Raw genomic sequence first — 10,587 nt, 5'->3', positions numbered from 1 at the left:
GCGGGCCCCGCGGGAGTCGCGGGCGGGGGCGGGGCCCTCCGGGGGCGGAGCCGCGGCTCCCCCGGGGGCGGGGCCTGGCCCCGCGCCCCCGGGGCGGGGGCGGGACGGGGCGGGGCCTGGTGGCGGCGCGGCGCGGCGGGGTGCGCCAGGCAGACCCGGCGGCCGCGGTTCCTCGGCGCGCGGCCCAGCACCTGCTGCCCTCGCCCGGCCCCGGGCGCCGCTGCCATGCGGCTGGCGCTGCTCTGGGCCCTGGGGCTCCTGGGCGCAGGCAGCCCCCTGTCCTCCCGGACGCTCCCGGATCGAGGTGAGTGCCCGGCCCGCGGTGGGCGGGGGGACAGACTGGGAGAAGGCACGGGGAAGTCGGGAGGCACTGGGGGTCGGCCGGAGACCCGGGGAGACCCCTGGCCAGAGCGCGGCCCGCCCTGCTCCGATGTCCTGGGCGATGGAGGGGGATGCCGGTCCCCCTGCGCGGTCATCCTGTGCGCGGTCCCCGCGGACACTTCCAGGCTCCGGTGCCGGGCACCAAAGGGCCCGGCCCAGCGCCCCCTCAGGATGGTGGGAGACGGTCGCTGCTCCCCAGGACTGACGTCTTCGCCCCTCCGGGGCCTAGCCGACCATCCTGCCCGGTGCCAGGGCGCCGAGTGGGCACGGCCCGGAGGGTTTGGCGAAGAGGACTCTTCCTTATCCAGGGCCCGGGCGGTCACGGCGCCCCTCACCCCGTGTTGATGCCACCAAAAACCTGGCGGAGCTGGCGGGTGGGGACGCGGGAGGAGCGGGGGGGGGGGGGGGGCGGGCGGAGAGTCGGCCTGGAAAGAGGCTGACACCAACTCCTCCTAGGAACTTTCACTTCCCGCTGCGTCTCTGGCCAGGGGCTGGGATGGCAGGCGGGGGTGGGCTGTGCGGAGGAGACAGGGCCCTTGTGGGGACGGGGGGGGGGAATGTGGGGATGTTGGGAGCAGGGAGGAGCTGAGCTGTGGCGAGCGGGTGTGCCTGGCTGGGTCTGAGGGATGTTTAGGGAGGGGTGTTTGCACTGCGCACCCAGAGATGGGCGTTCCCGCAGCTCCGATGTGAGGAAAGGGGAGGGTGAGTGGGCACCGGGCCACAAGGCTTCGCCCAGGCCTGAGAGGGGGCGTTCCTGGGGGGGGGGGGTGATTGGGAGGGAGTGGGAAGGGGGCTCCCCGTGAGAGCCTGGGGGGACAGGGAGGGGGCCCCAGGCGGGGCAAGCTGAACTTTCCCTGGGGACGTGCAGGTGGGGTAGGGGTGAAAGTGAGGGGTGGAGAGAAGCCCCTCTCCTGGGGCTTGCTCCTTTAAGTCCCAGAATGCAGTGCAGGAGTCCTTCCAGCCGAGAAGGGCCCTGAGTGGCCACAGGCACCGGCTGTGCCCAGCGCCAGGGGCTGGCTCGCTCAGCACTCTCTTGGGGTGTCCTGGGGACCCTGCAGGTGGCCCTGTGGAGGAGCAGACAAGGCCAGAGAGGGCCCTGGGTGGACACTCGGAGCCCCAGATCTTTCAAGACAGCCCCACACTCGGCCTAGCGGAGATGCTCCAGGTGAGCCCCCCTGTCCCTTCAAGCACAGAACACAGTCCCTGCCGCCCCCATAACCAGCCCTCTCTGAGGAGCAGGTGAGTGGACCTCATGTGGCACGGCCACCCCAGGTCTGGCTGCCCCTCCGGCCACACCCCAGCACCTGGCTTCCCTTATCCCCTCTCCCCCAACACGCATCTGCCAGCCTCAGCCCCACCGGACCCCGTCCATCTCCTGGGGAGACCCTGAGGCCAGACTTGCCTTCGGGGTCTCATTCTGCGGGTTTTCTCAGTGGGGGAAGGTCAGGACCTCACCAGGCACCCCCCTCCCCAATTCCAACGCTGGGTCAGAGGAAGGGCTGGGGCGTGCGCCAGCTCTTCCATGATGCTTCCTCTCTGGGCAGGAAGCCGAGAAGGGGCGGCTCAGATACCTTCCTTGACCTCGCACACAGCCCCCCAGAACAATGCCCCAGGCCGGGCAGGGCTTCCTGGCCCCTCCCTCGGGACCCCCCCCCCCCAGTGACCTAATCGTTGGTACTCTCCTAAGGGTCTGAGGTTTTCTGGTTAGAGACTGATGGGAGTTTCAGGCGGGGCCAGGGAGGTGACATACCCTCTGGTGCCCGCAGACCAATCTGCCTGAGGCTCTGCGGATCAGATTGGAATTGGACGGTGAGAGTCAAACCCTGGAGCTGCTGCAGAATAGGTAACAATGACGGTGGTAACGACAATAACAGCACAAGTAACAACCGTACGTGACATTTACTAAGTGCTCGAACTCTCTTAATCCTTCTAACAACCTATAAAATAAATACTATGATGTTGCTGTTTTCATTTTACATATGGAGAAGTCAAGGCACAGAGAGGTTACATAACCTGCCCAAGGTCACACAGCTGGTGTGTGGTAAAACCCAGATTAGGACCCAGATAGCCTGGCAGAGTTTGTGGCCCGACCGCTCTGCTCTGCGGCCTCGGGGGGAACCCTGGCCCCCAGCCACCCCTTACCACCTCTGGACCTCAGGCTGTCGCCGTACCGCCCTGGGAGGCAACTGTCATTGCCCCCGTTTTTCTTCACTCCACAGGGAGCTAGTCCCAGGCCGCCCACACCTGATGTGGTACGAGCCCGACGGCACCCGTGTGGTCAGCGAGGGACACACTCTGGTGAGTCTAGTGTCCTGTCTCCGGCCCGAAGGCGGCGCCCGGGGCCAGATGGAGGGTGTCATCCCTACGGGATGTGGGGTGCACCTTCACCAGCCTTCACCGACAGGCTAGCTAGCCTCCTGGGCTCCAGCCCTGGCCTTTGGGGTAGCACTGACCTTTCTCTGCTGTAGGAGAGCTGCTGCTACCAGGGAGCGGTACGGGGCCACGTGGGCTCCTGGGCGTCGGTGTGCACCTGCTCAGGGCTCAGGTACAGAGGGCGCATCCCACCGGGGTGGAGAGAGCGAGGCGGTGTGAGGTGTGGAGCTGAGAGGTCTTCTGACTTCCTGCCTCCTCCCAGGGGTCTGGTGGTCCTGTCCCCCGAGAGAAGCTACACCTTGGAGCTGGGGCCCGGGGACCTGCGAGCCGCCCCCATCATCTCCCGGACCCGAGACCTCCTCCTGCCAGGCCGCACCTGTGGGTTGAGCTGGCACGAATCTGTGGCCACGCAGGCTCCCCGGGAGCGGCCCCGGGGACGGCGCCACAGCCACATGCGCAGTCGTCGGGTGAGGATGACAGCAAGAGGCCAGGCTTCTGTTGTCCCTGAGGGCCAGGCCCCGGACCCTCAGAGATCTTTGTTTCCAGTACCTTCTAAGGAGCTGTTGCCCTGGGTCGGGCCCTGTGTGAACATAATCTCCTCTCCTCCTCCCGAAACCCTGGGAGGTTCGGGCCGGCAATAGCTCCGTCTTTGTTAGAAAAGCAGCTCAGAGAGAGAGAGGCAGTGACTTGCCCAAAGCTGTTCAACCACTAAATGACATATGCGGGGTTTAGACGCAGGGACCTGACTCAGACTCTTCACGGGCCGTATGATCCCGTGTGCGGACAGTGCTTGGCTACAGACCACACAGTCACCAGGCATAAAGCAGTACGAGTCCAGCTCCCTCATTTATAAATTGGGGAGAATAAGCTACTTACTCTCTAGGGTTACTGTGGAGCTTAAACGAGTCTATATCCATCTATCTATCAAGTATCTATATGGTGCTTAAACTGCCTGAGGTAGGTAAATATACGACGGTGTTGGCTATTATTTTATTATTTACTTCTTAAAGTTTATTTATTGTGGTTTTTTTTAACGTTTATTTTTGAGAGAGAGACAGACCTTGAGTGGGGGGAGGAGCAGAGAGAGAGAGGGAGACGCAGAATCCGAAGCAGGCTCCAGGCTCTGAGCTGTCAGCACGGAGCCCGACGCGGGGCTTGAACCCCCGAACTGTGAGATCGTGACCTGAGCCGAAGTCGGACGCTTAACCGACTGAGCCACGCAGGTGCCCCCTATTTATTGTTTTGGTTGTTTTTAGTAACCTCTGTACCCAGTGTGGGGCTCAGACTCACGACCCCCGAGATCAAGAGTCGCGTGCCCATCCGACTGGGCCAGCCGGGCGCCCCTAGTGTTATTTTTTTTTTAATTCAGGAAAAGTACTGAGTTTGGAGCCAGAGAAGCAAGGCTCTACTCCCAGCTTCATGACCTACTTCTCGGTCCACCTTGGGCAAGTCCCTGGCCTCTCAGGCTCTCAGGGGTTCCTCTGTGAAACGGGCTCTCTGCTCTCCTCCGCTGGAGCACACAGGGTGGGAGCGGACAGGGCTCGGGCAGCCCCATGTGGCCCCGGCGTGAGGAGTGTGCCTGACACCCCTTCTTGTCCTCAGCGGAGGCGGGACGTGGCGGCAGAGACCAAGGTTATTGAGCTGGTGCTCGTAGCCGACCATTCTGAGGTGAGCTTGCAGGCGCTGCGTGTCCTGCCCCCCCCCCAACCCTCCCCTACACCGCCCGCCGTGTCCTGTCCCCCCCCCCCCCACCCCTGGCGCCGCGTCTGCTCCTTTTCATGGTCGTTTCCCTTGAGCCGCAGGCCCAGAGGTACCCGGACTTCCAGTACCTGCTGACCCGCATGCTGAAGGTGGCCTTTCTCCTGGACACTGTGAGTGCCGGGCCCAGCAGCAGCCGGACGGCCCTGTGGCCGCGGGGACCCCTCTCCTGAGCCCCCGTTCTCTTTCAGTTCTTCCGGCCCCTGAACGTCCGGGTGGCGCTGGTGGGCCTGGAGACCTGGAGCCAGCGTGACCTGGTGGAGATCAGCCGGGACCCCGGCCTCACGCTACACAACTTCCTGCGCTGGCGGCGGGAAGACTTACTGCCTCGACTGCCCCACGACAGCGCCCAGCTCGTGACGTAAGACCCCAGGCTGCGCCCCAGCTCCCCGCCTGCGGCCCTGAAGCTCTGGGCTGACCTGTGGCCCTGCGATCCCACAGTGCCACCTCGTTCTCCGGGCCCGCGGTGGGCATGGCCGTTCAGAATTCCATCTGCTCTCCTGACTTCTCGGGGGGTGTGAACATGGTGAGCGATGCCGGGGCCCTCGCACGTCGCTTCCTCCACGTGCCCCGCCCCAACCCCACCGAGTTACCTACCCCAAAGCCGCGGATGTGGGGACGGGGGGGGGGGGGGGCGGCGGGTAGGACGTGGCCCCTGCTGTCACGGCACCGTTACGTGGGGGCTTCACCTGTGAGGGCACCTCGCGGGGGAGGAGGGGGTGGCTGAGGCCCACAGAACAGAGGCGAGTGCCCAGGGCCACACGTAAGGGACAGGAACAGAGCTGAGCGAGCTCTAAGCCTTCCCACCACCCAGGCCCAGGCTCTCCTCCTACTCCAGAAGCAGTGAAGGAGGGGGGCTGAGCGCCCAAGAGGTCAGATGAGGAGAGAACAAGAGAGTCAGGCTGGTGCTGGACCTGGGGTGTCCCCTCCCCAATGCCAGGACCACTCCACCAGCGTCCTGGGGGTTGCGTCCTCCATAGCTCACGAGCTGGGCCACAGCCTGGGCCTGGACCACGACTTGCCAGGGAACAGCTGCCCCTGCCCCGGCCCGGCCCCGGCCAAGAGCTGCATCATGGAGGCCTCCACAGAGTAAGTGGCCGCAGGACGCACAGCGGGCAGGGGCAGGGGCAGGGGGTGGCTGCAGCCCCAACCTCTCCCCCACCGTCCCCAGCTTCCTGCCAGGCCTCAACTTCAGCAACTGCAGCCGGCGGGCCCTGGAGGAGGCTCTCCTGGAGGGGATGGGCAGCTGCCTCTTCGAACGGCAGCCCGGCCTGCCCTCTATGGCCGCGGTCTGCGGAAATATGTTGGTGGAGCCGGGCGAGCAGTGTGACTGTGGCTTCCCGGACGTGAGCCCCTCGCCCGAAGCCCTGCCCCACTCACTCCTGTGCCCTGGCCCTGGCTCACTACCCCGCTCCGAGCCTCCAGAGCCCCTTCGTGGGCTCTCAAGGGCCGGCCCGCTCCTCTCCGCCCCTCCCCGCCGGCAGGGACACCACGCGGGTGGTTGGGCTCTGGCCTTTACTTGCCGCTGCGTCCTTCTGATGGCTGCCCTGGGCGGAGGGGAGGAGGTAGGCTCTCGGGCCCAGCCCGCCCTGACGCAGCCCCCCCCCGCCCCGTGCCCCCAGGAATGCACCGACCCCTGTTGCGATGACTTCACCTGCCAGCTGAGGCCTGGGGCGCAGTGCGCGTCCGGCGGGCTCTGTTGTCAGGATTGCCAGGTGGGCACAGACTGGACCGGCCGCCACAGCTCACCCGCCTGGGGCCACGGCGGGAAGGGTCCCTGTGACCCCCCCAGGGCCGGGCTGGACCTGCCCGGCACCCCTTCTGACCCTCCCCCACCCCCCTAGCTGCGCCCAGCCGGCTGGCAGTGCCGCCCCGCCAGAGGGGACTGTGACCTCGCGGAGTTCTGCTCGGGAGACAGCCCCCAGTGCCCTCCTGACGTCAGCCTGGGGGACGGCGAGCCGTGCGCGGGGGGCCAGGCTGTGTGCGTGCAGGGGCGCTGCGCTTCCTATGCCCAGCAGTGCCAGGCTCTCTGGGGACCCGGGGCCCAGCCCGCCGCACCGCGCTGCCTCCTTACTGCCAATACGAGAGGCGATGCCTTCGGGAGCTGTGGACGCGGCCCTGATGGCAGCTACGTGTCCTGTGCCCCTAAGTAAGTGACGAAACCTGGATCCTCCTCTGGGTTTGTGGGGGCCTCGGCCTGACCCTGCACCTCCTCCCTCACCTCAGAGACGCCATGTGCGGGCAGCTCCAGTGCCAGGGGGGTCGGGCCCGGCCGCTGCGGGGCTCAGCCCGGGATCTGCACTGGGAGATACTAGAGGCCAACGGGACCCAGCCGGAGCTGAACTGCAGCTGGGTCCACCTGGACCTGGGCAATGACGTGGCCCAGCCCCTCCTGACTCTGCCCGGCACAGCCTGTGGTCCTGACCTGGTGAGCAGTCCCAAGGGGGCAAGACCAGGAGGGGAGGGGTGTCTGGACCACGGCGAGCAGTGCCCGGGCCTCGCTGTCCACCGTGTAAAAGGCACAGACTCTGAGGGGGGGTTCAGATCCTCTCTTTGGCCCGAGCGAAGTCCTGTCCTCCCGTGGGCCTCGGTTTCTCCATCCGCCACTCAGCCGCGCTGGCCTCCCAGGGCCAGGGAAGCTTCGTGAGAACCTGATCTTTGTTCTTCCTCCCCCGGGCAGGTGTGCATTGACCGTCGATGTCAGCCCGTGGGTCTCCTGAGAGCGCAGGAATGTCGAAGCAAGTGCCATGGGCACGGGGTGAGCTGGCCTGGGGGAGACGGGGGGGTGGGGAGCAGGCAGCCCCCGGGGATGAGAACGGTGACAGGCTGGGAAACACACACACCTAGCCTCCGACCCCTGCTCTGCTGCTGCCTAGCTGTGTGACTTCAGGCAGATTATTAACCTCTCTGAGCTCAGCCTCCTCGACTATCCAGCGGGCGGAATAATAGTACCCAGTTCCTGGTGCGTGAGAGGACATGGGAGTTTCCGGTACGGTGCCCGGCATGGAGAAGGCACTCGCGGGGCTAGTTTGGTTTCACCTGGTCTGCCGTGGATAAACTGTCCCTCTCTCCATCCCATCACCCCGCACACCTCCCGGTTGTGCACTTAGGAGCTCCTGAAAAGCTGGGACAGGGGAACGGGCCCCTCGTTACTCAGCCTGTACCCCTAGGTCTGCGACAGCAAAGGACACTGCCGCTGCGAGGAGGGCTGGGCGCCGCCGGACTGCGCCAACCGCAGCAGAGGTGGGGGGGAGGGAGAGGGGAGAGGGGAGAGGGCACAGTGGCTTCCTTACCCCCCCCCCCGCCCTTTCCTGACCCCTTGGGGTTCTCTGATCACTTCCCCCTCCCCACCTGCCACCCCTTCCTGGGTGTAGGACCCTAGCCCCACCCACCTTCTCCCCACAGCAACCAGCTCCCTGACCACAGGGCTGCCCCTCAGCCTCCTGCTGTTGGTGGCCCTGATGCTCCTGGGCGCCAGCTACTGGCACCGTGCCCGCCTGCGCCAACGGCTCTGTCAGCTCAAAGGCCCCAGCTGCCAGTACAGGTACCAGGCTCCTTGCCGCCGCTCCCTCGACCGCCCTGCGGCACACGACGGTCGTGGGGTCCTGCCCCACCCCGTCTGCAGCGCCCCCCACCGGCTTCCGATCGCCAGCCCCTCGGACCACCCCCCCCCCCACACCTCCCTTCTCTGCACACGCCCCGTAACTCTTCACCTCACACGGAGACCCACGGAGGGCAGCCGGGGAGCCCCTGTGCTAAGTGGGGCCCTCGCTCCGGCTCATCACCCCCCCCCCCCCCCCCGCCTCCCCACTCTGACTGGGCTAAACCCTTGCTCTCCAAGGGGCTGTGTCCACCGCACTCAAGGGTCGCGTGCGGGTGGAGAGCGTGGTCTGAGGCTGGGCCCCCTGCCTCCTCCAGGGCAGCCCAGTCTGGTCCCCCAGAACGCCCAGGACCCCCGCAGAGGGTCCTGCTGATGCCAGGTGCCAAGGTGAGTCATGGATACCAGAGGAGAGAGGCCCCACCTTGTCCAAGCGTCCAGCTTGGGCCCTGGGGCGGGGGTACCGAAGGCCCTAGACTCAGAGAGAGTCTCACACTGCCCAAGAGTCGGCCAGAGGAGTCAGGGCCAGCCCTCCCCCACTCCCCTGGCTGCAGGCCCAGAAGCAGAGTCCAGCCTGCAGTGGGGAGGGGCAGTCACCTAGAGGAGGGTCCGCCGAGCTCTCTGAGCTGGCCAAGCTGGTGGCTTTGAGAGGTGGGTCTGCAGATGCTCCCAGAGGGGCCCCTGGAGGACGAGGGGGGTGGTGCTCAGAAGGGGCCCTGGGTGTGCCACACCCTGATGAGGCCCGGGACACCATGGGTAGGAGGGCTGGTGAGTGCCCCCTGAGCCCCCGGCAGGGGTGTGGGGGGTGGTCTGCATGCCAGCTCCACCACTCGTCACCCCCTCTGCACACAATTGGATAACAGCATGCACTGCGCCCACCGCCCCTGGGGCCCTGGCTGCCCCGCCCGCAGGCACTGACCCCTCTCTGCCCACATCTGTCTCTGTGCTCCCCTACCCCACCCCGCCCCCACCCTGCCTGTCTGCTCCTCCTGCTCTCTCAGCAGGCCAGTGCTCTTGGCTTCCCGGCTCCCCCTTCCAGGCCGCTGCCTCCTGACCCTGTGCCCAAGAGACTCCAGGTAAATCCAGGCCAGGCCCCGCCCTCGCCCAGGGCAGGTGGGAGGCTTGGTGCCCAGCTGCAGCTCTCACCCTGGTGCCCTGCCAGTGGCGCTCTTCATTAGGGGACCGGGGTGCCCCTCAGCCTTCAGACACTCTGAGCCCCAGAAGCAGCAAAGGGTGAGCCTCCTGCCTTGGTTTCTACCGCCATCTGGTGGTCAGTGGCAGGACTGCAGCTGGCCAGGGACACCACTCTGACCCGTGCCTTCCTCCCCTGAGGCTTCTGCTGGCAGGCACCCAAGCCCTGTGCGCACGTCCCCATTCTCTCCTGCCCCCTGGCTGACTTTGCATGTTGACCTGAACCCCTCAAGAGAACCACTGCATGCCTCTTGCCCCTGGCTGTGCTCTCACAGCACTGCCCCTCTCTCTGTCCAGGCTGAGCTGGCTGACCGACCCAATCCCCCCACCCGCCCTCTGCCCGCTGACCCGGTGGTGAGGCACCCTAAGGTAACAGTGTGGGGAGAGAAGGGCACAGCCTCTCCCCCACCCAGGGCTGTGGTGCTAATAGCCGTGGCAGTGGTGGCCATGGTGAGATGCCCCCTCTGTGCCTAAGGGCACATCTGCTGGTGCCCTTTACCGGTGACAGGTTTGTTCGGAGACAGAGGTGACCTCTGAAGCCGGCCCCACAAGCTGGTGTTCCCCAACAACCAGGTGGGCACCATGACATCCCCTCCCAAGCCAGCCTCCTGCCTTCTCTCCCACTCACAGGGGCCCGCCAAGCCCCCACCCCCGAGGAAGCCATTGCCTGCCAACCCCCAGAGCCGGCGCCCTTCGGGTGACCTGCCTGGCCCAGAAACTGGAATCCAACCCGTAGTGGTACCGTCCAGGTAGGCGAGCAGGGGCGCGGAGGATGGGTGGGAGGGGCGAATGGTCTGGGGAAAGGGCACCTCTGATCTCTGTGCTTGGCGTCTGCACCCCAGACCTGCACCGCCGCCCCCAGCAGCGTCCTCGCTCTACCTCTGACCTCTGCTGAGGTTTCCCGGCCTGCCACCCGGACCTAGGACTTCAAGAGGCCGACCAGTCCCTGGAGTCCCCCGTGATGACTGAGGGAGCCGGAGCCTGGACCCCGGACACTGCCACGGGCCGCTGAGCAGCACTCTAGGGACCCGCTCACGCCATGGAAGCTGGGGTTGGGGAGGGGCTGGGCGCTGGACTGGGCTGAGGGAGGTGCACACAGCCTGTCCCTGCTCTGGTGCAATAAACAGTGAGGTCTGGGCAGCGCGCCTCGGAGTTTGTCGGCTGTGGGAAGGCCGCGTCGCCCCTGCTGCGGTTCCAGGTCTGGCCGCCAGGAGGCGCTGCCACCCCGGACGAAGGCGGGCCGGGGAGGGCGAGAGTCCGAGGCCGGGGCGGCGCGTGTCCCCGGG

The 10,587-nt window shown here is 66.2% G+C and overlaps 1 protein-coding gene across 9 annotated transcripts; it reads left to right on the top strand.

Moving 5' to 3' along the window:
* Window positions 1-186: 186 nt before the first annotated feature.
* Window positions 187-10,441, top strand: ADAM15 (ADAM metallopeptidase domain 15). 9 transcript variants are annotated; one of them, XM_030303292.1, is made up of 23 exons: window positions 189-304; window positions 1,440-1,546; window positions 2,148-2,224; window positions 2,601-2,679; window positions 2,850-2,926; window positions 3,017-3,221; window positions 4,357-4,422; window positions 4,557-4,625; window positions 4,704-4,873; window positions 4,954-5,038; window positions 5,453-5,601; window positions 5,684-5,858; window positions 6,135-6,227; window positions 6,357-6,661; window positions 6,739-6,940; window positions 7,193-7,270; window positions 7,683-7,755; window positions 7,918-8,056; window positions 8,431-8,500; window positions 9,115-9,186; window positions 9,599-9,670; window positions 9,932-10,050; window positions 10,144-10,441. In XM_030303292.1, the coding sequence occupies exons 1-23, from the start codon at window positions 226-228 to the stop codon at window positions 10,184-10,186; spliced, it is 2,604 nt and encodes an 867-aa protein (XP_030159152.1). In that variant the 5' UTR covers window positions 189-225; the 3' UTR covers window positions 10,187-10,441. The 9 variants fall into 9 exon arrangements, with proteins under 9 accessions (XP_030159147.1, XP_030159145.1, XP_030159153.1 ...); XM_030303291.1 differs by having other exon boundaries at window positions 9,112-9,186; XM_030303294.1 differs by having other exon boundaries at window positions 9,112-9,186; window positions 9,875-10,050.
* Window positions 10,442-10,587: the final 146 nt, after the last annotated feature.

Source organism: Lynx canadensis, chromosome F1, assembly GCF_007474595.2.
Source record: "Lynx canadensis isolate LIC74 chromosome F1, mLynCan4.pri.v2, whole genome shotgun sequence".
NCBI lineage: Eukaryota > Metazoa > Chordata > Mammalia > Carnivora > Felidae > Lynx > Lynx canadensis.
Note: the sequence above shows the minus strand (reverse complement) of the source record. Positions and strands in the feature narration are given on the sequence as shown.

Bases quoted from the DNA above. Each gene is read 5' to 3' on its own strand.
- ADAM15 (XM_030303285.1), top strand. From the start codon at position 226: ATGCGGCTGGCGCTGCTCTGGGCCCTGGGGCTCCTGGGCGCAGGCAGC. The intron at 6,662-6,738 runs GTAAGTGACGAA...CCCTCACCTCAG, and splicing joins TACGTGTCCTGTGCCCCTAA to AGACGCCATGTGCGGGCAGC. The intron at 9,671-9,931 runs GTAACAGTGTGG...TCCCACTCACAG, and splicing joins CGGTGGTGAGGCACCCTAAG to GGGCCCGCCAAGCCCCCACC.